Genomic DNA, 27,570 nt, shown 5'->3' on the forward strand with positions numbered 1-27,570 from the left:
ACCCTTTTGCGGCGCACGCGACTACGGGCCAATCAGTGGAGGCCGCACCCCCTCACGCGCTTCTTGCCAATCGGGACTCGGTTCTTGCGGCCGTCTCTTCCAAGGCGTTTCTTCGGCAGTCCGTTTCTGTCACGTGATCATTAAAGGGGCGGACTTGAGTTGCGAGTCTTACCGCGGGATTTGGCAAAGGCTGTACGCTGCGGCCGCCATTTTACGGAAAGGGTAGGCGCGTTTTACTGCCCGACCCTGTTACCCCAGCGGTATAGGGGCTCCCAGCGACCTCTAATCTGAGAGCCTTCACCAGCCCACAAGACTTCCTGTTGCGCCCCGATTTCACGACTTTCTCCACAACTAGGCTGTTTTTCCTGCCAAGTGTCCTTTTGACCTCTGATTCAAAGATCAGCTTTAAGGTTCCAAACTCGGGTCTGAGATGCGAGGGGGTGGGATCTATTCTAAATTCTCCCAGTTTTTAGCCCAGGGGTCCTAAATCCCACGCTTTAGGTGCCTTGCCCCAGGCCTGGGCTTTCGTGTCCAATAATCTCCCAAGTTTCCAAACTAGCCCAGGATAAGAAATTAACTCCTCCTAAGCCTCACTCCTTGAGCTCTGCATCCCAACTGTGTACCACAGATCTGTTTGCATATTAAAGAACCCCTTAACTCTCACATTCCTTGTGATTTGCGTCAGCTTCAATCCCTGCTCCCAAAGTTCCAGAATTTAAACCTTTTTTAGCTTCCAGATCAGGAGCTCAGCTCTAAGACAATCAGACTCTCCATCCCTGTGACCACATCTTAGAGGATCTGTCCTCCCTCTCTCCCAATCTCTTATCTTTCAGCCTATGTCACAGACCCCAAAATGATTTCTCCATGTTCTCCTCCTTTAGAGCCACCAGTTCCTCCTCCCGAAACCCCTGCATCCCAGGCCCTCAATATTCCACTTACTCCCCTTCCCCCAAACCTGCCCGAATTAGCTTTTCCACCCTCGAATTTCCAGGCCCCTGTTCCCCCACCACCCCCACTGCCGCCTCCGCCCCCCACCACCCGGTTTGCTCCCCCTCATGTCTTCGGCCTAGAGAAGAGTCAGCTCCTGAAGGAGGCCTTGGAGAGGGCCGGCCCAGTCTCCGGGAGCAGAGAGGACGTGAAGAGGCTCCTGAAGCTGCACAAGGACCGGTAGGGTCCCAGGGCCCATCCCTCCCACCCATGGTCTCACCCAACCACCTCTCCCCACATCACTTCAGTCATCTTCTCTTGGGGTTTCCCATTTCCTCAAGGGCAAACAGTCTACTTCAGCTCCCTACTTAGACGCCTTCGGTGGCTGTGTGCCTTCAGCAATGAAGAAAGCTCCTGCTCCTTGAGAGCACCTCGTCCAGTGGGAGAAACAGATCGCTCCTTCCACCAGACAGTGACAGCCCGGAGAGGTCAGAGCCATCCGAAGGGAGTCCAGATGGAGTGCCCCAAGGGTGGGGAGCCCCGGGGGCTTGCCTGGAGGAGGGAACCCCTGAGTGCTGTCAGGAAGTTACTTGATGAGAAGAGTAAATAGCTTGTGCTCAGGCCCAAAAGTGAAATGAAGAGATGGTCTTTTCAGGGACCTGCAAATACTTGACAGAGAAGTGACAAGTGTGGGGTTTCTCAGGTGGCCAGGAGCCCGACACAGGGCATGGGGGTGCCCTGTAAAGGAAGGTGGACTGTCCTGAGGGCTCTGGGGAGCTGTGGAAGGGCTTTGCGCCCTTCCAGGGAGGGAGAGAGGCTGCCTTCCGGGAGTGGAGATGTAAGACTGGAGGCTAGGGGCCCAGAAGGAAGCTGGAGCACCCAGAGACACAGGCAGGAGGGGAGGGGCCTAGACATGGGCTGGGGGTGAAGGGAAGAGGGAGAAGTGACCTGCCCCTGTCCGGAAGAAATAACCAGTTCTCTAGACAAATTTATAATCAGCCTTAAAGGCCCCAGGTATAGTAAGACAAATTTTTTTGTTTTTTGTTTCTACCACATTGTGTGGCATATGGAATATTAGTTCCCCAACCAGGGATCGAACCCACATCACCAGCAATGGAAGCACAGAGCCTAACCACTGGACTGCTGGGGAATTCCGCCATAGTGAGGCAAATTTAATGCAAGTAACAACCACCCATTATCTACATACGCCAAGTGCTGTTCTAAGTGTTTTTTACTTATTAATTTAATCTCAGCAATTCCATGAGACGGGAACTATTTATTTTTTTAATTGAAGTATAGTTGATATATAATGTCATGTTATTTTCAGGTGTACAGCACAGTGATTCAGATACACATATACACACATACATGTATGTATACTTACATGCATGCATGCATGCTAAGTCACTTCAGTCACGTCCAGCTCTTTGTGACCCCATGGACTGTAGCCCGCCAGGCTCCTCTGTCCATGGGGATTCTCCAGGAAAGAATAGTGGAGTGGGTTGCCACGCCCTCCTCCAGATACATAATAGCCTACCTATGTTAAACTCAACCTTTTAATTTATCTCTCCCCCCTCAGAGCAGGAACTATTGTTACCCCAATTTTCAGATGAGGAAGCTGAGATTCACACTGGTTAAGACACTTGTCCACAGTGCTTAGAAGAGGAAGGGCATGGCAATGGGGGCGCCCTGCTTTTTGCAGGGGTGGGGAGGTAGTGCTCTGCTTTTAACCACTGTGCCGTGATATCTCCTCAGGAGGGTGCCTCCCGGCCTTCCCCTTTCATTGGCTTTGGACTAGAGATATAAGCACATTGTCCAGCACCTCCTGAGCCCTGATGGGGAGAGGGGGAGGATTGGAATCACCAAAATATTCTGAGTGGCCTCCCCTAGGATGGGGCTGGGCCTGACTCTATCAGTGGTCTCTTAGGCCTGGAGCTGTCACCTAGTTTTGCTCAAGGCTGAGTGAAGGGATTTCCATCCTGTCTAACTGCTGAAAAACAGGCTTGAGAGGGGAAAACATGCAGAGTTTCAGCATTGATGAAATTAAATTCATGTTTTATGGCAAGACGAGAAAAATTTCTTTTTCTTGAAGTGGATCATTTTTAAAGTCTTTATTGAATTTGTTACAGTATTGCTTCTGTTGTTTATGTTCTGGTTTTTTGGTCCTTGAGGCTTGTGGGATCTTAGTTAACCAGGGATCCTACCTGCATCTCCAGCTTTGGAAGGCAAAGTCTTAACCACTGGACCACCAGGGAAGTCCCAGCAAGATAAAATTTAAATGTAAATTGTTTCTTTGCGCATTTGGGCCTCCTTGCTCCCATTTAGTGTGCATTTACCATACGAGAACATACCTTCTTAATCTTCTTAATCTTATCAGACGACTTTCCTTCTTAATCTTGTTAAGGCATCAAAATGACCCATGTCCCACAACTTGCTTTGTACTTTTAGATCTGGATTGAGTAAACTGTCAATAATATTTTGACAACCTTTTGTCTCAGAAACTTAACATATGACTGTGTTTTGGCATCTGATGAGTGGAGAAGTCCTCAGAGCGTTCTGAAAGACTATCTCCCAGGTTATAAACCAGGTTGGCTCCAATAAAATTTTCCCTTTCTTTCTCTGGTTAATTTTTTCATCCATGGTGTAGAGCATGCGTGCGTGCTCAGTTGCTAAGTCATGTCCAACAGTTTACAACCCCGTGAACTGTAGCCCACCAGGCTCCTCTCTCCATGGGATTCTCCAGGCAAGAATACTGGAGTGGATTGCCATTCCCTTTTCTGGGGAATCTTCTCGACCGAGGGATCAAACCCAAGTCTCCTGCATTGGCAGGCTGGTTCTTTACCACTGAGCCACTAGGGCTCAACATGATATAGAGACACCCCTTCTAATAAATTCCTCTGACTCCTAGTTGCAAAGCTTTTGCACATCTGCTCTTTGCCCCTTCAATAGCTGAGAAAAAGCAGGGAGTAGCAAGCAGAAGAATGATTCCCACCAAACCGATGAGGAAACGGAGGTGGGGAAGGCAAGTGTCTCATCAGGGATGAAGGCTGTCTGACCCAGCCAAGAGCAGCCCTCGAGGGTGAGACCCTAGGAACTGGTTCCCTCATGACCTGAATGTGCCTCTGATTCAGTTTCAGAAGTGACCTGCAGTGGATCCTCTTCTGTGCTGACCTGCCCTCCCTCATCCAAGAAGGCCCTCAGTATGTACCGATTCGGGACCCCAGCCCCTTGGCCAGCTGTGCCCTCAAGCCTCTCCCCTCACCAGCCTCTGAGGATTGACCGGGGAGTGTGGGAAAATTGGGTTCATTCCAGGCAGCCTAGGGGGAAGGAGGAGGGGAGGGAGAAAGGGAACTTACCCAGGTCAGTGTCCTGGGAGCATGCACAGTTAGCAGTTGAAACAAGCAAGTGAACAAATGAATCTGGTCCATTATCTCTGACTCCCCCTTGGCACCTGCTCCTCTTGGAAGCCCAGGTGACATGTCTGCCTAACCTCCCACCCTCTCATCCCACCGCAGCCCTCCAGCCTTGAGTTCAGGCCTTGGCCATCCTCTCTCCTAGGAGGGGGATGTCAGGTCTCCCCACTCGCCCTGGGAGACAAGAAGGGAATTCCCCCAGGGCGGCAAACTGTTCCCCACTCTCCAGCTTCCAGGACAGAGGGGGCCAGGAAAGACTTGAATTAGAGGTTGAGGGGCTGGGCCTGTCTCTCCCCAGGTGTGGGCTGGTGGCCCTGTGGATGGCAGGCACCCTCCTGGCGCCCCCCAGCGGCACCACTCTGGAGAGACTCGTGCAGGTGGCCATGGAGAGAGGATACACGGCCCAGGGGGAGATGTTCTCAGGTAGGTTGGGTGTGGATGGAGAAGGCAATGGCACCCCACTCCAGTACACTTGCCTGGAAAATCCCATGGACAGAGGAGCCTGGTAGGCTACAGTCCATGGGGTCGCGAAGAATTGGACACGACTGAGCGACTTCACTTTCACTTTTCACTTTCTTGCATTGGAGAAGGAAATGGCAACCCACTCCAGTGTTCTTGCCTGGAGAATCCCGGGGACAGGGGAGCCTGGTGGGCTGCCGTCTGTGGGGTCGCACAGAGTCGGACACGACTGAAGCGCGTTAGCAGCAGCAGCAGCAGGTTGGGTGTGGAAGGGGTCACCCAGATGCCCTACAGGAGGAGACTGGAGAGCTTGGCTAGGACACATCAGGCACAGGGGGGACTTTGTTCCACCCTTGGCACCCTTCTCCTTCCCCCCTCGCCCCGCTGAAGTAGAGCAGAGTGTTATGAGGTGGACTCTGGAACCAGGCCACCTGGGTCCCCAGCCCAGCTCTGCCGCTTCCTGCTGCGTCACCATAGACAAGCAACTTATCCTCTCTGTGCCTCACTTTTTTTTTTTTTTAATTTTTATTGCAGTAGAGTTGCTTCACAATGTTGTGTCAGTTTCTGCTGGACAGCAGGATCAGTCAGCCATACACATGCATGTATCTCCTCTCTTTAGGACTTCCTTGTCCTTCAAGTCACCACAGTGCATTAAGTTGAGTTCCCTGTTATATACAGTAGATTCTCATTAGTTGTCTATTTCATACATAGTATCAATAATATATACGTGTCAATTGCAATCTCCCAGTTCCTCCCACTCCTGCCCCCTTGGTATCCATGCATTTATTCTCTGCGTCTGTGTGTCAGTGTCTCTGTTTTGCCAATAGGATCACGTGTACCAGTTTTCTAAATTCCACACAACATGCATTAATACAGGATCTGTGTCTTTCTCTCTGGCTCATTTTCCACATTTGTACGAAGAGGTGATGGTCAAGGTGAGGGTTATAGGCATTGATTCCTAAAAGCCTTTTTCCCAGTGCCTGGTACACAGTGACTGCTCCTTGTGTGTCTGCTCTGTCCCTGCAGTGGCTGACATGGGCAGGCTGGCCCAAGAGGCACTGGGCTGCCAGGCAGAGGTGCTCTGCGGTGGCCTGGGTGGTCCCAACAGAGATCACATCCTGCAGCATGTTGTCGCCGGACATCCCCTGCTTCTCCCGTATCCCAGGGTCAGGGAAGGAGCCGGGCTGGGATGGGGGGAGTTGAGGGGGACGGAGTTTCCCAGGGCCGCCCTGCAGCATTTTCCTTGACCGCAGTACAGCTACGACGAGGACTTCAACCACGAGCCATGTCAGAGGAAGGGCCACAAGGCCCACTGGGCTGTGAGCGCAGGTGGGTTCCCCCTCCCCTACCCTGCACTCTCACCGTGGGCCTCCCTGATCCCCAGTCTCCCCTCCTCACATGCTCACCCTCGTGCCAGCCCCTCCACACTACTCAAGGCAGGAGCCAGGGTTGGACCACCTTTGTTCCTACAGGGTAGTTAGCAGAGTCCTGGCTGGCAGCAGGTACTTGAGCATCTGTCAATCAGGGTTTTTCCCAAACAGAAACTCAGAACACAGAAGAGGATCAAACTGGGCTGCAAACCTGGTCCAGACTCTCCCAGGCTCTGTGACTCTGGACCTCCAGGTCCCCATCTGGAATTCAGGGTGACAACAGTCCCCAGGGCAGAGGGCTGTTTGAATGTTCAAATTCTTTAAATGGTGCCTGGTATGTTCACCATCTCAGTTAGTGTCAGCTATAGTCAGCACCTTCGTCTTTCCGCCTGCCTGATAGAAGGCGGAGCCCTGGTGTGCACATCTCTGAGCAGGGCTCTCTTGGACAGCTCGCAACAACTAGGTGATGATGTCTGCTCTGTTCGGTGCTGCCTTGGCCACCTCCTTGTGCTGACAGGCTGTCGGAGGCAGGACTTAAAATGCCTGCAGTTCTAGAGCCCAGCACCGTGGGTTCAAATCCAAGCCCAGCTGTGCCCCCGCTGCGTACAGTGCAGGGATCATGACAGTGCCCACCCTGGAGGGCTGTGGGGGGACTCCGGGAGCCCCAGCCCCTCATCAGGGCTCAACTCCTACTCAGAGCCTCCCCCTCTTCCCCCCAGGGGTCCTGCTGGGTGTGCAGCGTGTGCCCAGCCTCGGCTACTCAGAGGATCCCGAGCTGCCAGGCCTGTTCCACCCAGTGCCCGGCACACCCCACCAGCCACCATCCCTGCCGGAAGAAGGCTCCCCCGGGGCTGTCTACCTTCTCGCCAAGCAGGGCAAGAGTTGGCACCACCAGCTATGGGACTATGACCAAGTCCGGGACAGCAACCTGCAGCTGACAGACTTCTCGCCCTCTCGGGCCGCGGATGGCCGGGAGTACGTGGTGCCTGCCGGCGGGGTGCGAGCCGGCCTCTGTGGCCAGGCCCTGCTCCTCCGACCACAGGACTCCAGCCACTAGGCTGCTGCAGCCCCAGCTCAGCTGTGTCACCAGCCACAGAGTGCCCTGGCTTCTCCCTCTGAGCGACAGCCCAAGGGGTTGGACTGGACCTCCAACCAGAGATCCTTCATGCAAGGTCCCCCCAAATCCATCCTGGGCATCCCCCCAAATCCATCCTGGGCATCACCCCAACTCCCCCAAGCCCACCTCCCAGTATTGAGCACCTACTCTGGGCTGGGGTTATAGCCCGGAGCCACACAAACCAGCTGCCTTTCTGCAGGGGAGAGACTGACAACCGCTGAGCCCCCAGGGCGTGTCCACCTGCACCCCCTTGCTGCCTCCCAGTGTCTCCACGTCGAGCTGAGGAAGACTTTTAAGGCACGAACCATGGACTTCCCGGCAATCCAGTCATCAAGACTCTGTGCTTCAACTGCAGGGGGCTCGGGTTCTGATCCCTGGTTGGGAGCTAAGATCCTGCATGCCACCTGGTGTGGCCAAAAACAAAACCCAAATACCACGTTTCACCACTGCCCTCCAGAGAAGCTTCCAGCACCACCTGTATGCTCCTCGTGCAGCATCCTCCTGGATACTAAACTCACCCCAGTCTCCCTCACCCCAGGTTCTTCCTCCTCACTTTCTGCTGTCTCAGGTGCCTGGGGTGTCCTGTCCCTGCTCCTGACCTCCACAGTCCTGGCTCCTTATCACTTCCTCAGGGAAGAAGCCCTCAGGCTCAGCACCTCCCCTGCCTGTGTTCTCTCCTGCTTTAAAAAGCAAAAGCTCCCACGGCTAGTTATTTGTGCCAACCCCTTCACAACCCCGTTAACTCATCAAGTCCTCCAAGCCTGTAAGGAGGGTACTAGATCCTCCCAGTTTGAGGGAAAAACAGGCTGGACAAGTGCCGTCACTGGCCTGAGGTCACAGGTCTGGCCAGTGGCAGGGCCAGATTCAAGCCAGGCACACAGCACCTAGACAGATGGGGTCGGGGCGGGTTAGCCAAGCACAAGAGCAGCCACTCTGAAGCCGATGAATGAACCACCAGCTCTGAGCCCACTGCTACCCCAGGCCTGTCATTATCCCCTCACCCTATGCAGCGCTAATGCTCAAATTATGAGCTTTGAGCCCATAAGCTCCAGATGTAAAAAAAAAAAAAAACCCACGAAGTGGACTATGAACGTGTTTATTGGGGTGTCGTCACGGGGAAGGCAGTGAAGTGATGTTGCCTCCTGATCCCCAGTGTGGCCCCATCTAACAACTACCTCTCCCGTATAAATAAGTATAAAGACGGTCAGTAGAAAAGGAGCAACTCTCAGCCAGAGCTTTGGCTAAGGGGGGAGGGGGCGCCTCTCCTCCCCTAGCCCAGCCCGGTGGGCCAGGGGCCCAAAGTCAGGAGCAGGAGGGGGACAGAGGCTCCACCTACACCTCAGGGTGCTGGGGTCTTGGTTTGGACCAGGTTGCCAGCCCCACCCACCCTGCACCTCAGGCCCCACCAAGCAGGGCATCTTCCCAGCGGAGGCTGGAGAGGGGGCGCTCCCGAGGAAAGTGGCTGGGGCCCAAGCCTGCCTGGCGTCTGAAACCCCTTCCTGCGACCGCAGCCCGCTAGGAGGAAGGAGACAGAAGAGGGCAGAAGGAGGAAGTCCCCAGGCTGAGGCTGGTGCCTGAGGGTCGAAGTGGTGCTGTCACAGTGGCCGCACGGGATGTGGCTGTGGTTTCGGTCGGCAAGGGGTCAGCAGTTCTCCCGGGAGCAGGGGAGGAGCCCGTGGGACCAAGGGCGGGTAGGACAGGGTGAACAAGCCCTGCCCAGCGGTGTCAGCCCTCAGGCCCGACCTACAGTGCCACACCCTCAGAGCCTCTGCCAGCCTTGGCGCCTTCAGATGAAGAGTGGGGGCTATAATTCTGCTGAGTGGGAAGAGAGCTGCTGCGTTTGTTCACTAATGAGGTCTGGCTCTTCTGGCCCCGCCAGCAGCCAGCCCACAGAGGGAGGGGCTGTGGTTACAGCCACTCATGTGGTGACAGGCCGGAGGTCACGCCTGTACTGTGCAAGCAAGTGCACTGTGTTCAGGGCGCGTGGTTTAGCTGCGGCCTCTGCAGCCCCTCCTGGCTGGTCAGGGGCCCAGTCTGGTTCTGACTCAACTGCGGGCCCCAGCCAGGTCACATTGCCTCTCCGGTTCTTAACCTCCCATCTCAAAGGGTGGGGCAGCCCCCACCCCCATCTCCAAGGCCCTTCGGATCTTCCGCACTGGTCCTGTGTGGTGTGTGAGGCAACCTCTCCCATCCCTGGACTTCAGCTCCCCTGTGGCCGACTTCAGGCCCCCTTGCATCTCGGGGACCTTGCAGCCAGATGGGCACCATCCAATAAATGAACCTGGTTGTGGACGAGCAGGTCAACTCTGGGCCAGGCCCTGAAGGAGGCAGATCATGTTGTCCAGGCCCCAGAGGTAGCCGTCCTCGCGGTTGCCCTCAGCCCAGGGCAGCCGGTGGCTGAGCGTCTGGTGGTCAGGCAGGGCCACGGTCTTGCCGAAGTCGATCATCCAGACCTTGGCCAGGCCGGTGTGGTCATGCACAAAGAGGAGGGAACTGCCTACCACCTGCAGAGGGAGAGGCAGGAGGTTAAAGGGAGGGGCAGGCATGGCCAAGGTCCCTGCCCCAGCAGACAGCTGAGAGGGTGGCTGATAGCATGGACTTTGGAGCCAGGCTGCCTGGGTTCAAGGCCCAGCTCTGCCACTTACAGGCTGCATGGCCCTGGGCAGGGGACTTTTAACTCTCCTTATCTTTATATGCTCACATACAAAGAGAGACTAATGGAAAAAGTACCATTTACCTTGAAGACTGCTATGCATATTATATATAGGAAGTAATCCACATAAAGCTCTTAGAAGACTTGCCTGTATAAACAAATGCAAAGTAGGGATTTCCCTGGTGGTCCAGTGGTTAAGAATCCGCCTTGCAATGGCAGCTAAGGCCGAGTGCCACAACTCCTAAGCCTGCGCACTACAACTAGAAAGAAGCCAGTAACTAGAGAAGCCCGAGAGCTGTAACTAAGACCTGACACAGCTAAAATAAAAAAATTTTTAATGTAAAACACTGTTAGCTGTTACCCCTTTTCAAACTGGGGTACAAAATCCAATGCCTGCAGGATCCTAAATGGGTCAAAGGAGCCTGGTGGGGACTGAGGGTGTGGATAATGGTAAGGGTTAGCAGCTACTCAGCCCCAGGGAATTGCTGCTGGTGACCTGAGGCAAGTGGCTTCCTTTTTTTCCAGGCTCAGTTTCCTCACCTGTAGAATGGAGATGATGGTAAGAGCCCCTCCCTCCTGGAATCATTGCAGCATTCCCTGTTCCACAGCTCACAAGCTGCCTCGTGGAGCTGGGCACACGGCCCTAGGGAATACTGGTCTGTTTTTTTCTTTTTAAATTAGAAATACAGGGCTTCCCTGGTGACTAAGTGGTAAAGAATCTGCCTGCCAATGCAGGAGACGTGGGTTCGATCCCTGGTCCAGGAAGATCTCACATGCTGTGGACCAACTAAGCTGGTGTGCCGCAACTATTGAGCCTGTGCACTAGAGCCCGGGAACCACAACTACTGAAGCACATGCGCCCTAGAGCCTGTACTCTGCAACAAGAGAAACCACCGCAATGAGAAGCCTGCACACCGCAATGAAGGGTAGCCCCCGCTTTCTGCACCTAGAGAAAGCTCGAGCAGCAGCAGTGAAGACCCAGCACAGCCAAAAATAAATAAAACATTTTTTTTTTTTAATTAGCAACACATTCCTTCCTCTTGTCTAACTCCAGGTTTGCAAGCCCCTCCCTTTTCCTAGTTGGGTTTCAAACATCAGTTCTTCCAGAGAACCCAGATGACAGGGCACCTGAGCAGGTGGCTGTCAGGAGAGGCGACACCGCCCAGCTGTTGGCATATGGGGAGGAGCCCAGGACTGCCACGTCTCCTGTGGTCCAAAGGAAACTAGAAATCCCGATTTTGGTGTGAAGTCTCAGGTTTTAAATCTTGGCAACTTGTTTTTTTTCAGATTCTAGTCACCATGCAAGTGAAACTAAACACGAGGATAGAAGAGACAGAGTTCCCACGCCTCCTCTTTGTGCCTTGCATGTGAAGCTCAAAGGCAGTGACGATGATGAGGCTGATGGTCAGTGATGACAAATGTGACAGTAAAAACTGGCCCACACTGAGGGTTTCCTGTGGGCTGGGCTTTACCTAAGTTAATCCACTTAACCTTCACTACAGCCAGGAGGCAGGTGCTACTGGACAGGGTAGCAGGAAACAGGCCTGCAGAGCCACTGCCCAGGCAGCTGGGGTTCAAACACGGGCCCGCCTGACTCCCAGATGTGGCTCTTTCAGTAGTCAGTGATAACAGGAAAAAGAGGAGCGAGGGACTTGGAAGAGAGAGATGAAAAAGCATGGAGATACACTTGGTGACGTCACCACAGACTTCCTGAGACAGCCCCAGAGAGGTGATGGCTTCCAAAGAGACACAGGCTGTGAAAGGGAGGGAAAGGGGAGGGGGAGAGCTGCCAAAGAAGGAATGCAGGGAACAATAACTGCAAGTAATTATGGAGACTTCCCTGGCGATGCAGTGGTTAAGAATCCACATTCCAGATCCCACTTGCAGTGAAGCAACTAAGCCCATGCATGCGCAACAACGAATGAGCCTGTGCACTAGAGCCCAGGAACTGTAATGACTGAGCCCACATGCCCTAGAGCCCACGCTCCGCAACGAGAGGCCACTGCAATGAGAAGCCCTTGCACCGCAACTAGAGAGTAGCCCCTGCTCTCCGCAGCTAGAGTCCCAGTGCAGCCAAAGATAAAAAAATAAATAAAATTATTTTCTTCAAAGAGAAAAGAATCTGCCTTCCAATGCAGGGAACTTAGGTTCAATCCGTGGTTGGGGAACTAAGATTCCACATGCCACATAGCAACTAAGCCTGAGCACCACCATCCCTGAGCCTGAGACCCACAACAAAGATCTCGCATGCCACAGCTAAGACCTGATGCAGCCAAAAATAAAGAAAAATGATTTTAAATAACAATTATGGCTACAAAATCATCACAAGAGCTGGGAGCTCTTCTGCGCTCTGAACAGCATTCTGTATGCGCTCAGGTCCACCTCAGCAGCTCCATAAGGAAGGTACTATTTTCCCTTCCTGTATCAGGAGGAAACCAAGGCCCAAGGGGGTAGGTCACATGCCCAGGGTCACATGGCAGGGCCAGCCTTCATCCCAGGCCATCTGCCTGGAGTCCATCCTCCTAACTGTCCCCCTCCCTGAAATTCCTGATGATGCTTACCCTAAAGAAGCAAACCCCCAAACCTGGGGAAGGGGGCCTCTTTTTTTTTTTTGGCCATGCCACAAGGCTTGTGGGATCTTAGTTCCCCGACTAGGGATTGGACCCAGACCCTGGGCAGTGAGAGTCCTCACCACCGGTCCACCAGGGAATTCCCTCAGGGTCTCCTTTTATAGCTTTGGCAGGTGACCCTGTCAGCAGTTTCTCTTGAGACCACCTGGACCCAGACACCCCCCACACACAGGGCCCTCTGTTTCCATGGTGGCTGGGGCTCGCACCTCGTGGGTCCTGAAGAAAGGGGAGCTCTCCAGAGCTTCACGAAGTTCTTCTAGGCGTGCCACGTACTTTCTCTGTGGGTGAGAGAGAAGATTTCTTGGTTAGTTCATGGACTTGGTGGGTCTTTACCCACCTTGAGATCCGACTCCATCTCATTTCCTCCAAAGGAGTGGGCAGACCACAGCCAGGATGGGATAAGAGGAGCCAGGGGAAAATAGGAGCGGGGGCGGGACTGGAGGCATCAGAGTGGCACAGACAAGAGTGTAGCTGGTAGATTACGTGAATGCCCACAATTCCTAGCAGCTTTTCCTACCAAGAGGTGGACTCTTTCCCTTATAATCTAGGCTTGGTCGTATGAGTTTCTTTGGTCAATAGAACCTTGCAGGAATGAAGGTGGCCATTCTGAGTCCAGTCATTGAGAGACTTTGGTTTTTCACTTGCTCTCTGGACCTGCTGCTTCCACTGTGAGAACAAGCCCAGGCCAGCCTGCCGGGTGATCAAGCCAGGAGCTGAGACAGTGAGGCAGCCACCAGACATGACAGCAGGGCGCTCCTGGACCTGCCAACCCTGACAAGACAGTGAGCAATGCCAGCCCAGTGTTAGCGGAAGCAAAAGATGGTTAACATGGGAGGAACAAGGATGTGGCGGTCCTATGCTTCTAAATTTGGGGGCACGGGTGTCCCGCTCACCAGGATTGTGTGGTTCCCATCCACAAAATCCTCCAACACCTTTGTCACCTGCTCCAGCTTCTGCGTCTTCTTGAAGTTAGTGTTGCAGGTCCCATCGGCTTTCTGCAAGACGAGGGGTATCATGGCCTTTCCTTCCCACGCCCAACACCAAGCAGCCTCAGACACCTCTGGGGGGCAACTACCTGCCTCCAGGCTTACTTGCTGTTCAGGGGAAGCCAGCCCACCTGGTCATACTCAGCCCCAGGTCATACTCCTGAGCAACCAGTCCTTCAAGTCTGACCTTGAACCCCCTGGTTGAACCGGTCTAGCCAAATGATCTGGCTTTGAATCATGGCTCTGATACTTCCTAACTCGGTGGCCTTGAGCAAGTCACTTCTCCTGCCTCAACCTTGATTTCCTCATCTGGAAAATGGAATTGTGTTAATGTCCACCTCCTAAAGCTGGTATAGGGATTAGGAGAGCCTGAGTGTGTAGGATCCATAGCACAGTGCTGGGCACCACTCAATAAAGTGCTCAGTCGCTCAGTCGTGTCTGACTCTTTGCGACCCCAAGGACTGTAGCCCATCAGGCTCCTCTGTTCATGGAATTTTTCAGGCAAGAATATTGGAGATGCTTTTGAACTGTGGTGCTAGAGAAGACTCTTGAGAGTCCCTTGGATTTTAAGGAGCTCAAACTAGTCAATCCTAAAGGAAATCAACCCTGAATATTCATTAGGAAGTACTGATACTGAAGCTGAAGCTCCAATACTGTGGCCACCTAAAGTGAAGAGCCAACTCATTGGATAAGACCCTGATGCTGAGAAAGATTGAGGGCAGGAGGAGAAGGGGGCGACAGAGGATGAGATGGTTGGATGGCATCACTGACTCAATGGACTTGAGTTTAAGCAAGCTCTGGAAGATGGCAAAGGAGAGGGAAGCCTAGAGTGCTTTGCATGGGGTCGCAAAGAGTCGGACACAACTTAGCGACTCAACAACTCTAGGGGATCTTCCCTACCCAGGGATTGAACCTGCGTCTCTTGCATCTCCTGCATTGGCAGGTGGATTCTTTACCACTGGGCCATCTGAAAAGCTCTCATACTACACTTGATCCTAGTCAAAAGGTGGAGAAGCAATAAAATAAAGGAGACTAATGTTATTGTTATGTCTGAGAGAGGTACAAAGGGCCCCCTGAGTCATCCTACCAGGCTATGCCAGGTGCCCTGTGGGCAATGGTAACACAGAGGTAACAGTACAGGTGTAATCAGATGAGGGAGGCAGATACTGAATAAGATCATCATAAAGGGAGATAAGATAAGGGAGTGTAGGAATTTATAAGGAGGTAAAGAGAGGCCCTGAACTAGTAGGACAGAAATCAAGGAGGGCTTCCCAGAGGAAGTAGAATTTGGAAGCAGACTGGAAAGTAACTGAAAGTCAGTCAACCAGGGGCAAGGGGAAGAGCAGTCCTGGCACAGGAAACAGCAAGTACAGAGGGCCTGTTGCAGGAGACAGGAGGACCCTTTCAAAGAAATGAAAGTACTTCACTGTGCCATCTATAGGGGCTTGTGGCACACCCACAGAGAGCTAATACAGCGGGAAAAGAAAGGGAGGAAGGAAGGAGGGAGGAGGGAGGAAAATCTCTCTCTCTCTGCAATGATAAGGAAAACTCTCTAGGACCATGCCATCTTTTGTAGGAAAGGGAGGAAAATGTAGGATACACAGCTGCATTTGTTTGTATATACAGGAAGAAATATAAGAAATTGATCAAGTGGTTCCCCATGAGGAGGTGCGAGGGTTGGGGGGAGCACAGAACAGGAAGGAGAGCAACAGGGTTGGGGGAGAGATTTCTTTTACATTATTTTGACTTTCAAACTGTGGTGGATAGCTATTCACACAATTAGATGTAATTTACAAAAAAAAAAAAAGAAGAAGGAAAAAGAGAAAACTTTTCTGGATAAGGGGAAAAAGCCCATCCAGCTACTGTGTTGGATGATGGATCAGAGTGGGTGAGTCCAGCATCTGGGAGCCCAGGGAGGCTGGGGTAGGAGAAGATGGGGCTGGACCCGGACAGGGTCTCGGGGAAGGGGAAAGAAGATGGAATCAAGAGACCTTCAGGCAGATGGATAAACAAAACTTGGTCTGTGACAGACATGACAGGAAAAGAGAAGTGGACCTCTCCCAGCCTGTTTTTCCATCCTCTGCTGTCTCCTGCTCACTCTCCAAATCTGGCATCTTTCCAGTTTTTCCTGACATCCTAGTTGGTTGGTTTTTCTGTCACTCTGTCTCAGACCTAGCTCTTAGCCCTCTGGAAACAGGCCAGCAGCTCCTGGGCCTCACCTTGATGCCCTCGATCCGGAATCCCAGGGTGGAGGTCGAGCTCACAGTCTCCCTCCACTGCATGTAGCGGGGCTTGGTGACCGCACACTGGGCATGCTCCTCGGGCGTGGGGGCCCCGGGGTCCACAGCCACCATCTTCTCATACATGTCCTTCCGGGGCCGGGGCCGTTCTCGCGCCTTCACCAGCTCCTCCTCCAGGTAGGTCCTGGGACACAAAGGACGTAACAAGGGAAACTATGAAGAACAAAGCTGGAGGACTTTTACTCCCTGATATCAAGGAGTGTTATAAAACTACAGTGTGGCACAAGAATAGACAAATAGATCAATGGACTGGGACAGAGTCCACAAACAGACACACAAATACATTCACCCGATTTATGACAAGGAAGGCACTGCAATTCAGTGGGGAAAGAGCAATCTTTTCAATCAATGATACTGGGTCAACAGGATATCCATATGGAAGGGGAAAATGAACCTCAATCCCTGCCTCACACCATATATAAAAATTACATCTAGATGGATTGCAGATCTAAATGTGAAAATTAAAACAAAGCTTGTAGGGGCTTCCCTGGTACCTCAGTGGTAAAGAATCTGCCTGCCAATGTAGGAGACACAGGTTTGATCCCTGGTCCAGGAAGATCCCACATGCCACAGAGCAACTAAGCCCATATGCCACAACTATTGAACCTGTGCTCTAGAGCCCAGGAACCACAACTACTACTGAGCCTGCACACCCTAGAGCCCATGCTCTGCAACAAAAGAAGCCACTGCAATGAGAAGCCTGTGCACCACAACTAGAGAAAAGCCCCCATGGCAACAAAGACCCAGCACAGTCAAAAATAAATAAATCATTTTTTAAAAAAACAAAGCTTATAGAAGAAAACACAGGAGATCTTCATGATCTTAAAGAAGGCAGATTTCTTTAAAAGCTACTAACCATAATGATCCAGAGTACATCATGAGAAAAGCTGGGCTGGAAGAAACAGAAGCTGGAATCAAGATTGCTGGGAGAAATATCAATAACCTCAGATATGCGGATGACACCACCCTTATGGCAGAAAGTGAAGAAGAACTAAAGAGCCTCTTGATGAAGGTGAAAGAGGAGAGTGAAAAAGTTGGCTTAAAGCTCAACGTTCAGAAAACTAAGATCATAGCATCTGTCTACGGCCATACCACCCTGAACGCGCCCGATCTCGTCTGATCTCAGAAGCTAAGCAGGGTCGGGCCTGGTTAGTACTTGGATGGGAGATCATAGCATCTGGTCCCATCACTTCATGGGAAATAGATGGGGAAACAGTGGAAACAGTGTCAGATTTTATTTTTTTGGGCTCCAGAATCACTGCTGATGGTGACTGCAGCCATGAAATTAAAAGACGCTTACTCCTTGGAAGGAAGGTTATGGCCAACCTAGACAGCATATTTAAAAGCAGAGACATTACTTTGCCAACAAAAGTCCGTCTAGTCAAGGCTATGGTTTTTCCAGTGGTCATGTATGGATGTGAGAGTTGGACGGTGAAGAAAGCTGAGCGCTGAAGGACTGAGCGACTGGACTGAACTGAACTGAACTGAACTGAACCATAATGAAATAAACTGATAAACTGTACTATATTAAAAGTACTTCTGTTTATCAAAAGACATTAAGAGAGTGAAATGGGAGAATTGAAGAGAGAGAGAATGGTGTGTGTGTGTGTGTATGTGTTTGTATCTCCAGCAAAGGACTTGCAGAATATATAAAGAATTACAAATCTTTATAACAAGAGAGCCCGGTCGAAAAATGGGCAAAATGAAATAGTAAAATGGGCACTTTTCAAAAGAGGATATCCAAATGGCTCATCAATGCTTAACTTCTTTGGTCATCAGAGAAACAGAAATTAAAACAATAAAGAGATATCCACCAAGATAGCTTAAAGTAGTAAAACAGGTCATACAAAGCATTGATGACAAGATAGAACAACTGGAATTCTCATATACTGCTGGTGGGAAAGGATGCTAGTACAACCACTTTGAAGATTGGCTTAAGATTTCCCTGGTGGTCCAGTAGATAAGACTCTGTGCTCCCAGTGCTGGGGGCCCAGTTTGATCCCTGGTTAGGGAACTAAATCCCACATGCCACAACTAAAGATCCGACATGCCACAAGTTGGACCTGGTACAGCAAACTAAATAATTAAGTATTGTTTAAAAAGGAAAAGAAGATCGGTTTGGTGCTATCTTCAAAAACGTCCACCCAACCCTTCACTTCTGCCCCATGGCTGCCCCTGAACCTACCTGCTGCCCATCTTGCAGTCCATGATGGAGGGGTTCTCAAAGTCTGCCAGGAGATCTTCCATCTGGTTGAAGGTCTGGCCATCCCGCTGCACCATGCCATAGTAGGCTGGCACAAAAGGCCGCAGGGGGTCACGCATCAGCTGCTCCAGGCTGCGCTGCTCATACTGACAGAAACGCTTCAGAATCCAACCATCTTCTCCTGCCTGAAAGTTCCCTATGAGCAGCCATCAACAAGAGGGTCAGAAACTGAATGAGCCACCTCCCTGTGTGTCTCAGATCCTGGCCACCATCATCTTGCCTGACCCGTCTGCAATACTTTCTCTCCCTCCCTGCAGCTCTCAAAATCTTGGCCAGGGGGACGTATTTCAATCAGTTCTAATGAGGTGGACAAACCTAGAGCCTATTATATTGAAGTAAGTCAGAAAGAGAAATATACATACTGTATACTGATGCATATATATGGAATCTAAAATGATGGATTTATTTTCAGGGAGGCAATGGAGAAACAGACATAGAGAACGGACCTATGGACATGAGGGGAGGGGAGAGGGTGAGATGTATCCAGAGAGTAACATGGAAACTTAACAATACCATATGTAAAATAGGTAGCCAATGGGAATTTGCTGTAGGACTCAGGGGACTCAAACAGGTGCTCTGTGACAATCTAAAAGGGTGGAATGGGTAGGGAGATGGGAGGGAGTTTTGGGAGAGAGGGGACATGAGTGTACCTATGGCTGATTCTTGTTGATGTATGACAGAAAACCACAAAATACTGTAAAGCAATTATCCTTCAATTAAAAAAACAATCTTGGCCAGAGTTGGTGAAGGAAGGGCCTAGTTCTGCATTTTTGTTTAAACAGAGTCGGGTTCCCAGCACACTATGTCCTCATTTGTTTTGTAATTTTGGATTATGAGCTCACGATCAGCAGTGAAAACTTTTGTGAGAGCTGAGTCAAGAGCATGACTCTCCAGAGCAGATTCACATTTGTTTCAGCCTAGAGTCCCAGAGTGCTAACAAACAGACCTTGTTAATTCACAAATCTGGCATTTCCTGGGCCATGCAGATAGTGTAGATTACAATGACAAATTTTTACTGAGGCAGACAGCATTTTCGGATTATATTTTCCAAAATGTTTGTAACGGTAATCACGAACCCTTCTCCTGGGGCATTTGTTTTGTTTTCATCATATATATATGATGACTAAAGAGTAGCTCATGTCCACATGCTTTTCTAGAATTGTGCCACTCCAATCAAGAAGTGGAATCTAATTCTTTAATTCTTTTCCCCTTGATTCTGACAGAATCTTGCTTCTTATGGCAGAAGCAACACTATGACTTCAGAGTCTGAGATGCAGCCTCCACTTTGTTGTCACAGACCCTTGCCTTTCAGTCCTGAGCTACCATGTAAGAAATCTAACTGCTGAGGCCACCATACTGTGAGGAAGCCCAAGCAGCCACACAGAGAATTCACATATGGGCTTTCCAGCTGGCAGCCCCAACTAAGAACCAGCCAACAGCCAGCATCAATTGCCTGGTGTGTGAATGAATGAATCTCCAAAGGTTTCCAGCCTGCAGCCTTTGATTGTCCTAGCTGAATTCTCAGGTATCATGGCATAGCAACAAGCCATCCCCGCTATGCTCTGTCTGAATTCCTGACCCGAAACTTATGAGTGTAATAATATGGTTGTTTTATTCCACTAAGTTGTTTTTCTTTAAACCACTAAGTTTTTAATGTTCTGTTTTTGTTTTTTTTAAACTCAGCAATAGTAACTAGGATACATACAGATGGCAGGCCTGTGTTGACAGTTTTGGAGGGGGGGGGACTTTGCCTTTCTGTGACTCAGATCTGAGGATGAACAGGAAGATAAGTTCCCTTCCCTTTGTTGATGGGAACAATTTGTCTAGTCCAGCCCACTGCCTGTTTTTGTAAAAATAAAAAAAAAGCTTTATTGGAACACATTATCTATGTCTGCTTATGTGTTGCAACAACAGAGTTGAGTACTTTATATTTATTATCTAGCCCTTTACCAAAAATGCTAGATGCTTGGCCTCATGCTACTATGTGCTTAAGACACTGTGCTAGGTCCTGGGGGGAAAAAAAACATTAAAGCTGTTTGTTGTTGTTTAGCCGCTAAATTGAGTCCAACTCTTTCCAATCCCATGGACTGTAGCCCACCAGGCTCCTCTGTCTATGGGATTTCCCAGGCAAGAATACTGAAGTGGCTTGCTATTTCCTTCTCCAGGGGATCTTCCCCACCCAGGAATCGAATCCCCATCTTTTGCATCAACAGGCGGGTTCTTTACCACTGAGCCAACAGGGAAGCCCCATAGCTGTTGCTTCCTGGGGGCCTACTCTGCTGCAGACACAGGATGGGGACAGGGACTGGTAATTGCCATTTAGGAAGGGTAGGGCCCCAGTGAGGGAAAGTAACTTGCCCAGGGCCATCCACAAATAAAGAGCAGAACTCGGATTTGAGCTCAGGCCCCTCTGTCTCCATGGTCAAAAATTTGCCCCCACCACCCTGACACCAGGCTAACAGGAAACAGCCCTCCATCCTGAGGGATGAGTGGCCCGGCCCAGGCCTAAGCACGCGCCACAACAGTTCCAGGAACTGGAAACTGTCACTAAGCCCATTTTACAGATGGGGGACCTAAAGTACAAAGAACGGTTCTTTCCCCACCCAGGCATCTCTGCCCAGCCCGGCCTAACCCCCAGCCACCCTTCTTCCTGCCCGCTCTCACCAGAGTGTCCAGACAGCTGGACCCAAGGGTAGTGTTTTCGGAAGGAGACCACAAAGGGTGAATACTTCAGAACCGTCTTTAGCTTCTTCCACGGCTTGTTCTGTGTGGGGCAGAGAGGGTGGGGTCAGGGCTGAGGCCAGGAAGGGAGGGGGATGAGGCGAGTGCCCTGAGAGGGAAGCAAGGGGCAGCCTGGGGTCTTTCCAAGGGCCAGAGGGGCTTCCTGGGATCACTGGGCTTAAGCTCATTGGGGTGAGCAAAGCTCACTTACTTTAGTAATCATGAGCATCCCCAAAGCCTCAGCAAAGGTGAGAAGAGTCCCTTTCCATTTATCTCAGTGTCATCACTTTTTTTTTTGGGCTGCAGAGCATAAGGGATCTCCCCCAATCAGGGATCGAACCCTATATTGGGAGCACAGAGTCTTAACCACTGGACCACCAGGGGAGTCCCTCAGTGTGATCGCTTTGTATCTGTGTCTCTCTGTCCTTCTCAAAGGAGTAAAGATAGGCTAGGTTTTATTGTAGTCACCAGTAACCCCCCAAATCTGTCCACAACATGCACACACCGAAAATGGGGCAGCCTGCTGTTCCTGAATGAAGTCAGATCTTCCAGGGAAAATGATAAAGGAGTTGATGGATAGAGGCCGAACAACAGAGAGAGAGAAATAGAGACGGGGACGAAGTGATGACAGGGACAAAGACAGAGACTGTGGCAGCCCTAACAGCTGCTCACCGAAGACCTCAGGCCTGTCTCCCTAACAGGAATCCCCCTGCCCTCTTGAGCTTAGCTTTGGCCAGTGAAATGTGAGTGGAAGTGTCACTTTTAGGTGGGATCTTAAAGCCAGTGAGAGACTCCATGTTCTTCTTCCTATTAAAGGGGTGGGGGGGGGCAGGGCACTGTGGGAAGAGAAACAGAAGCTGAGTGAAGACAGCGTGGAGCAGGGGCCCCTCACCTCACCCATCACTGCTGAGGGCCCATGTTCAATCCCTGGTCAGGGAACTAAGATCTCACATGCAGCACAGCCAAAAAAGAAAAATCCTTTGTTGCTCCAAGTCACTAAGTTTGGGCGCTGTTTGTTACTACAGCAGTCCTGACCTCTTCCCACTGACACAGAGTTACTAGAAGAGAAAGAAACAGAGAAACAGAATGGGAGACACAGTAACGACAGAGAAAGAAAATGAAACCTAGATGCAGAGAAAAAGCGGTCGCAGCAAATAAAACAGAGAAGCAAACAGAAAACAAGGATTTAGTTGTATCCTGTTGACTCAACCAGGAGCATCTTGAGAACTGGTTAGTGCCTGAGTTCACTGCATATGCACACACATGCCCATGTGCACGTGCACACGCACACACACACGTGCACACATGCGTGCTAAGTCGCTTCAGTCCTGTCCAACTCTGTGTGACCCTATGGACTGTAGCCCACCAGGCTCCTCTGCCCATGAGATTTCCCAGGCAAGAATACTGGAGTGGGTTGCCATGCCCTCCAGGGGATCTTCCTGACCCAGGAACCGAACCCGAATCTCTTATGTCTCCTGCATTGGCAGGTGGGTTCTTTACCACTAGTGCCACCTGGAAAGCTCTACACATGGGCGTGTGCACACACACACACACAAATACCTTCTCTGCTCCAAACATACCAAACTCTTAGCAAGGATTGGGAAAATGAGTTGTGTTCAGAGAAAAAAAACCTATGTGGCTCATCTCCCATCACCTGAGGGTCACAGCCATGTTATCTCCTACACCCTGAAGCCCCGTTACCTAGCCGACATCTAATGGATGGTGGGAAGGTCAAACACAGACCAGGGAGTTGGATTGCAGGACTCAGGAAGGGCTCTTCCCTCCCCTCTCCAGCTGCCAGCCATGGAGAGGAGGTGATGAATGAAGGTTCCTGTTTACTAAGCACCTGGAACATTCCAGGCACAATGACAAAGGCTCAGTGTGGCATAACCCACCTAATCCTAAAAACACCACCCTAGGAGGATTGTTGACTGTATTACAGGGGTGGAAACAGACTCAGAGGGGTGAAGTCACCTGCCTAAATCACACAGTGTAGTGTTGGGGTTCTACCTCTGGTCTGCCTCCACTGCCCTGGGCTTATCCACCACAGCCCTGCCAGATTACAAGCCTTGATTGAGGGCAGAACTGAGGCTGCCATGGTTACAAGCATGTCCCCAGTCATGGCCTGACACAGAATAAGTGCTCCAAAAATATAGCTTGGGTTGAAGGAAGTTGATTGAAAGTGTGTTTTCTTTCTTTCTTTCTTTTAATCACAAGCAGATTCAGTATCTTCTTTATCTCTCTTTTTTCTTAGATCTGATGGTTAATCTGGGCTGTCTCTCATTTCATCATGTCCTCAGCTCACATGCCCCCCCCCCAGGAAGCCCTCTCTGATACCCTAGGTCTGGTCAGTCACCTTCTCTGGACTCCCACAACCCTGTGGGCTTCCCCCATCCCAGCCCTGACCCCTCTAAGCTGTCACTACCTGGTGATGGGTCTGTCTCCTCCCAGTGACCTGGGAGCTCCATGCAGGCAGCATCTGGGTCACTGCTGTGTTCCTGACAAAACCAACATGGAGCCAAACACATAGCAGGGAATCGGGGACAGTCCGTTGCCTGATTAGGAGGATGCACGTGAGAAGGAAGGAAGGGGGGAGGAAAGGAAGAAAGTAGCTGGGTCTTTAAGGTCAGATGGGATTTCAAAACGAAGGGAGCAGGAAGCTAGGGGTATTCTGGGCGGTGGGAATGCCTTGAGCAACAATCGGAGGCAGGATGGCAGCAGTGTGTTCGGGGAACAGCACGTACTTACGCTCCCTTGCAACAGCAGAAGGGGTCAGGAGGGGAGAAGGGAAGCTGAACAGAGGAAGGAGCCTGGAGACAGGAAGCTCTGAACTCAGGACTAAACTCCTGATCACTATCAGGAAAGCCCTGGGGAGCCATGGAAGACTCTGGAGCTGGGCACATTCAAATGTTAGTCACAGCTGGGCCCTGGAGGCAGATTCTAGAGGATGAGGAAACATTGAAGACAGAAAGGCTCCAGAGGAAGGCAAATGAGGAGGAACGGATCCACACATTATAGGGGTGAAAATGCCTGGGTTTTCAACTCAGTCAGAACTGAGTTAGAATCTAGGCTTGACCGGACGAGGCTGACTCTTAAGCAAGTGATCTCACCTGTCTAGGCCTTAGTGTCCCCCCTGTAAAATGGAGCTAATAATCCCAAACTTACAGCGCTGTTATAAAGATTCAACGAGTTAACACATATACAGCACTTAGAAAAAGTGCCTAGCATTCAGTGAAAGTTGGAATCTGTGTCTTCCAAGGTCTGTAACTTTGGATGAGTCTCTGTGCTTCAGTCTCCTCATCTGTAAAATGGGGATAATAGTATCTACCTCACAGGGCTGCTGTGAAGTTTAAATGAGTTGATACAAGCAAAGAGTTCAGAACAGGGACTTCCCTGGCAGACCAGTGGTTTGGACTCTGCACTCCCAATGCAAGGGGAGCAGGTTTGATTCCTGATTGAGGAGTTTAAATCCCTTGTGTGCAACCAAAAAATAAATAAATCAATGAAAGAGCTTGGCACAGGGCTGGGCATGAGCGAGTGAGAGCTGTTGCTTTTCTTTTTTTTTTGAGAGTTGTTTTTTTTTTTCTTCATTCACTCCAGTTCATCTGCTCTGAGATGCCAAGGAGGTGAGGGAATAGGGAGAGGGAACAGCAACAGCAGAGCCCCAGAGGGTCAATGCAGGCAGGCTGGGGCAGGTCTGTCTCTTACATCTGCGGCTACATGTGTGAGCATGTTCAGAGAGTGAAGCATGTGGGGTGAGCGGGGCTCAGGGCAGACTCCAGCCAGGGGCCCCAGGACAATGGGAGGATCCAGCAGACTGACCCATGGGAGGCTCTCATACCTGCCTCTGCACTGACCCTCCCTCCCTGAACCTGCCTTGCCAGCCCTCCTGATTCACCAGCAGAGAACCGCACCCAAGCTGAAGATGGAGGATGTAAACAAGAGATTGCAGGAGCACCCTGGGGAGCTGGGGGCAATGCAGTGGGGAGATGGGAGAGTATTTGGCTGGGGTCCCTTAGCATTTGGGGTTCACACAGCCCTTTGAGAATCTGATAAAAAAAATACTGGGCGCTTGCTCCCTACAGAAGTGAATGAGCTTAGGGGTGTTGAAGGCTGATGATCCCTTAAAGCAGCTATAGGCCCCAGACTAAGCAAAGTGGGGTAGAAAGTGCACCCTTTCTGTCTCCCTAAACTAGTATTCTTTAAAGTCTGGGGGGCGGGGTGTCACAGACTGTCCAGAGGATCCAACAGAAGTCACAGACCCTTGCTGCAAAAGCATGTGTATATACTCACAGGACTCACACAACTTTTAGGGGTTCCTGGGTGCCATGAAGTTGGCCAGCAGCTATCCATTTTAGACCCCAGGACTGGAGGCGGGGGAAAGGAGAGAATGAAGAGGAGGGTGCCTGGAGAGCTAGAAGCCCTGCTGTCAGAGGGAAGAGGTTGGTGGATGGAAGAGGTGCCTGGAGATAAAACTGCTGGTGGAGTTCTAGAGAATTTCTCAAAGGAAAGGCGGGGGTGGAGGGGGTGGGCTATGGGGTCTGTGGGGGTGTGGCTCAAGGGCGGGATGGGTCCCACTCACCCCAGACCTGTCCTCGGGGTCGCTGGCACCTCCGCCCCCAGCCACCACGTCATCCTCAGACTCGTCGAAAGAGGAGGCAGAGGAGAAGCCACCACTGCCCGCCTCAAGCTGGGAGGGGGGTCCCCCTGGTCGACCCTCAGGCTCAGGGGTCTCCGGAGTGATAATGAGGCGGGGCACAGGGGTCAGGGGGCTACCCTCCAGGTGAGAGTACAGGTGAGTCACCAACTCCCTGTGTTCTGGTTCCTCTAATGAGTCATCTTGGTTGGGCTCCCCCAAAAGGCAGTCTGTCCTAGGCTCTGTCTGGAGTCCGTCAGTGCCGGGCTGTGACCACAAGCCATAGGTATCTTGTGTTGGGAAACCACCGGGGTCAAGCTGCTTCCAGGCTGTTTCAGTGTCCTGTTGTATCTGGGAGCCATCAGTGTCCAGCTCCAGTGTCCAGGAGTCTTCAGTACCTTTTTGCGTCCTGGAGCCCTCGGTGAACGGTTCTTCCCAAGAGCTGTCAGCACTCCGCTCTGTTGAGAGAGGGACCCCCTCTGGCTGGGTCCTGACGCTTGACCTGTTCTGGTGGGTGCCGAGGTTATCAGCCCCGGGCTTGGCCCTCTCTGGCTGGGTCTGTGACCCATGTATTTCTAGTTCTGTCCAGGGCCCGTCAACCCCTGGCTGTGCCCAGAGGTTAGCCCTCTGGGGCTGAGACTGGAGGTCAGTCCTCTGTGGATCAGCCCAAAAGCCATCTGTCCCAGTCTCCGTCCAGTCACCGGCTGTCTCCAGCTCTGACCAGTGGCTGCTCCCTCCTGGATGTGTCCGGAGGATGGACTTGCCTTGCTCCGTCGTTGGGTTGGGCCGCTCCGTCTCCGCTCCGAGGCCAGCTGCTTCAGTCTCAGCCCGTCCGTCGGCCCCCGACTCAAGCCCGAGGCTGGCCCTCTCGGGCTCGGTGTGGAGGTTGGGCTCCTCGGTCCGGGCCCGGGGCCCGGCCCCTTCCGGCCGCCTCACCGGGCCCCCTGCTCCGGGCCCAGGTCGTTGCTGCCCTGGCTGCCGCCGCCGTCCCCCTCGCGGAGCCGCCAGTCCCATGCGGGCTGCCGCCGGCAGCGCCTGGGCCTCTGCCTCGCTCAGGCTTCCCCGGCACGGGCAGCGCCTCATGCCCGTTCGCAAGGTTCGGGCTTCGACCGGGCCCAGCCCCTCTTGTCCCTTTAAATCCCGCGAGGGGTGTGGCTGGGGAGCCCCAATTCGCGGGTTCCGGCCCTCGGAGCTCCAGCCCGCCCAGCCACGGAGGGGTTAACCGATACTCCCTCCTCCATCCCGGGGAAAGCCCCGAAGCCCCGCCTCGCAGGACGTGACGTAAGGGACGAGCCTTGCCTGGCTCCTCCCACCTCCTTTGGCTGGGTGGACTGCGAGTCCCTGACAGGTCGTGTTTGTGGCGCTGGTGTCCTGATCGCGGGCGAGTAGACCCCTCGCTACACCCTCGCAACTAGTCCAAACTCGCCACATCCTCGACTGGCTAGTTTAGTCTCCCTGTAACCCCCTGCGACGAGTCCAGCAGCCCTCTCATTCTTCACGCAGCGCCGGGAAGGACTTTAAGAGACTTGGGAATTCCATTTGTGTCGGTTGAGACCAGCCTCTGCTAGTTCCTAGCCTCGTCCCCTTGAGGGAGTGACTTCCGCTCTCAACCCTCTGTCTGAGCCCCAGACTCATTTTTCTCATCTGTAAAATGAGGATACGTTACTTTGTTTGGAAAAAGGTGTGTTCAGTGTCACAGGAGCCAGGTACTTTTACCAGCTGGGAAATTGTGGCCCAGAGCAGTGAAAGAAATTGTCTTAAGGCCAAATCCTGGTTCCAACACTAACTTCCAGGATGACATTTCCCAACAGACTTGTCTCTTCTAAGCCTCAGTTTCCCCATCTGTAAAAAAGGTTGTTATGAGGATTTTTTATTTACTTACAATAACACATTTGTGTAGTTGCTTTGTCCCAGGAGCTGCACGTACCATTTTATACCCAAAATCCTAAAAGGTGGGATCATCATCATCTCCATTGCACCGTCAAGGAAACTGAGGCACAGAAAGGCAAAGCAGTGAGTCCAGATCACACATCTGAGAATTCCCTGGTGGTCCAGTGGCCAAGACTCTGCACTCCCAATTTAGGGGACTCAGGCT

The 27,570-nt window shown here is 51.7% G+C and overlaps 2 protein-coding genes across 16 annotated transcripts; one reads left to right on the top strand and one right to left on the bottom strand.

Annotated features, from left to right (window-relative positions):
* The first annotated feature begins 194 nt into the window (after positions 1-194).
* Positions 195-7,986, top strand: ACTMAP (actin maturation protease). Of its 13 annotated transcripts, none has more exons than XR_014060924.1 (8): positions 195-410; positions 992-1,167; positions 4,059-4,127; positions 4,639-4,763; positions 5,826-5,955; positions 6,058-6,128; positions 6,889-7,341; positions 7,486-7,986. XR_014060924.1 is itself a non-coding variant. In XM_081516275.1 (8 exons), the coding sequence occupies exons 6-8, from the start codon at positions 5,834-5,836 to the stop codon at positions 7,224-7,226; spliced, it is 531 nt and encodes a 176-aa protein (XP_081372401.1). In that variant the 5' UTR covers positions 195-222; positions 992-1,167; positions 4,059-4,127; positions 4,639-4,763; positions 5,627-5,734; positions 5,826-5,833; the 3' UTR covers positions 7,227-7,986. The 13 variants fall into 13 exon arrangements, 8 of the variants coding, with proteins under 8 accessions (XP_081372401.1, XP_081372402.1, XP_081372400.1 ...); XR_014060923.1 differs by having other exon boundaries at positions 195-222; positions 882-1,167; XR_014060921.1 differs by having other exon boundaries at positions 195-222.
* Positions 5,306-26,686, bottom strand: ITPKC (inositol-trisphosphate 3-kinase C). Of its 3 annotated transcripts, XM_081516267.1 has the most exons (8): positions 25,422-26,686; positions 20,783-20,882; positions 18,041-18,254; positions 15,775-15,979; positions 13,463-13,564; positions 12,776-12,847; positions 9,568-9,790; positions 5,306-5,464 (listed from the first exon to the last, which is right to left on the bottom strand). In XM_081516267.1, exons 1-7 carry the CDS (start codon positions 26,556-26,558, stop codon positions 9,587-9,589), a joined length of 2,034 nt encoding a protein of 677 aa, XP_081372393.1. In that variant the 5' UTR covers positions 26,559-26,686; the 3' UTR covers positions 5,306-5,464; positions 9,568-9,586. The 3 variants fall into 3 exon arrangements, with proteins under 3 accessions (XP_081372393.1, XP_081372392.1, XP_081372394.1); XM_081516266.1 differs by lacking the exon at positions 5,306-5,464 and having other exon boundaries at positions 8,367-9,790; XM_081516268.1 differs by lacking the exons at positions 5,306-5,464; positions 12,776-12,847 and having other exon boundaries at positions 8,367-9,790.
* Between the last annotated feature and the right edge of the window lie 884 nt (positions 26,687-27,570).

This window comes from Giraffa tippelskirchi, chromosome 7 (genome assembly GCF_054371585.1).
Source record: "Giraffa tippelskirchi isolate mGirTip1 chromosome 7, T2T-mGirTip1v1.2.pri, whole genome shotgun sequence".
Classification (NCBI taxonomy): Eukaryota; Metazoa; Chordata; class Mammalia; order Artiodactyla; family Giraffidae; genus Giraffa; species Giraffa tippelskirchi.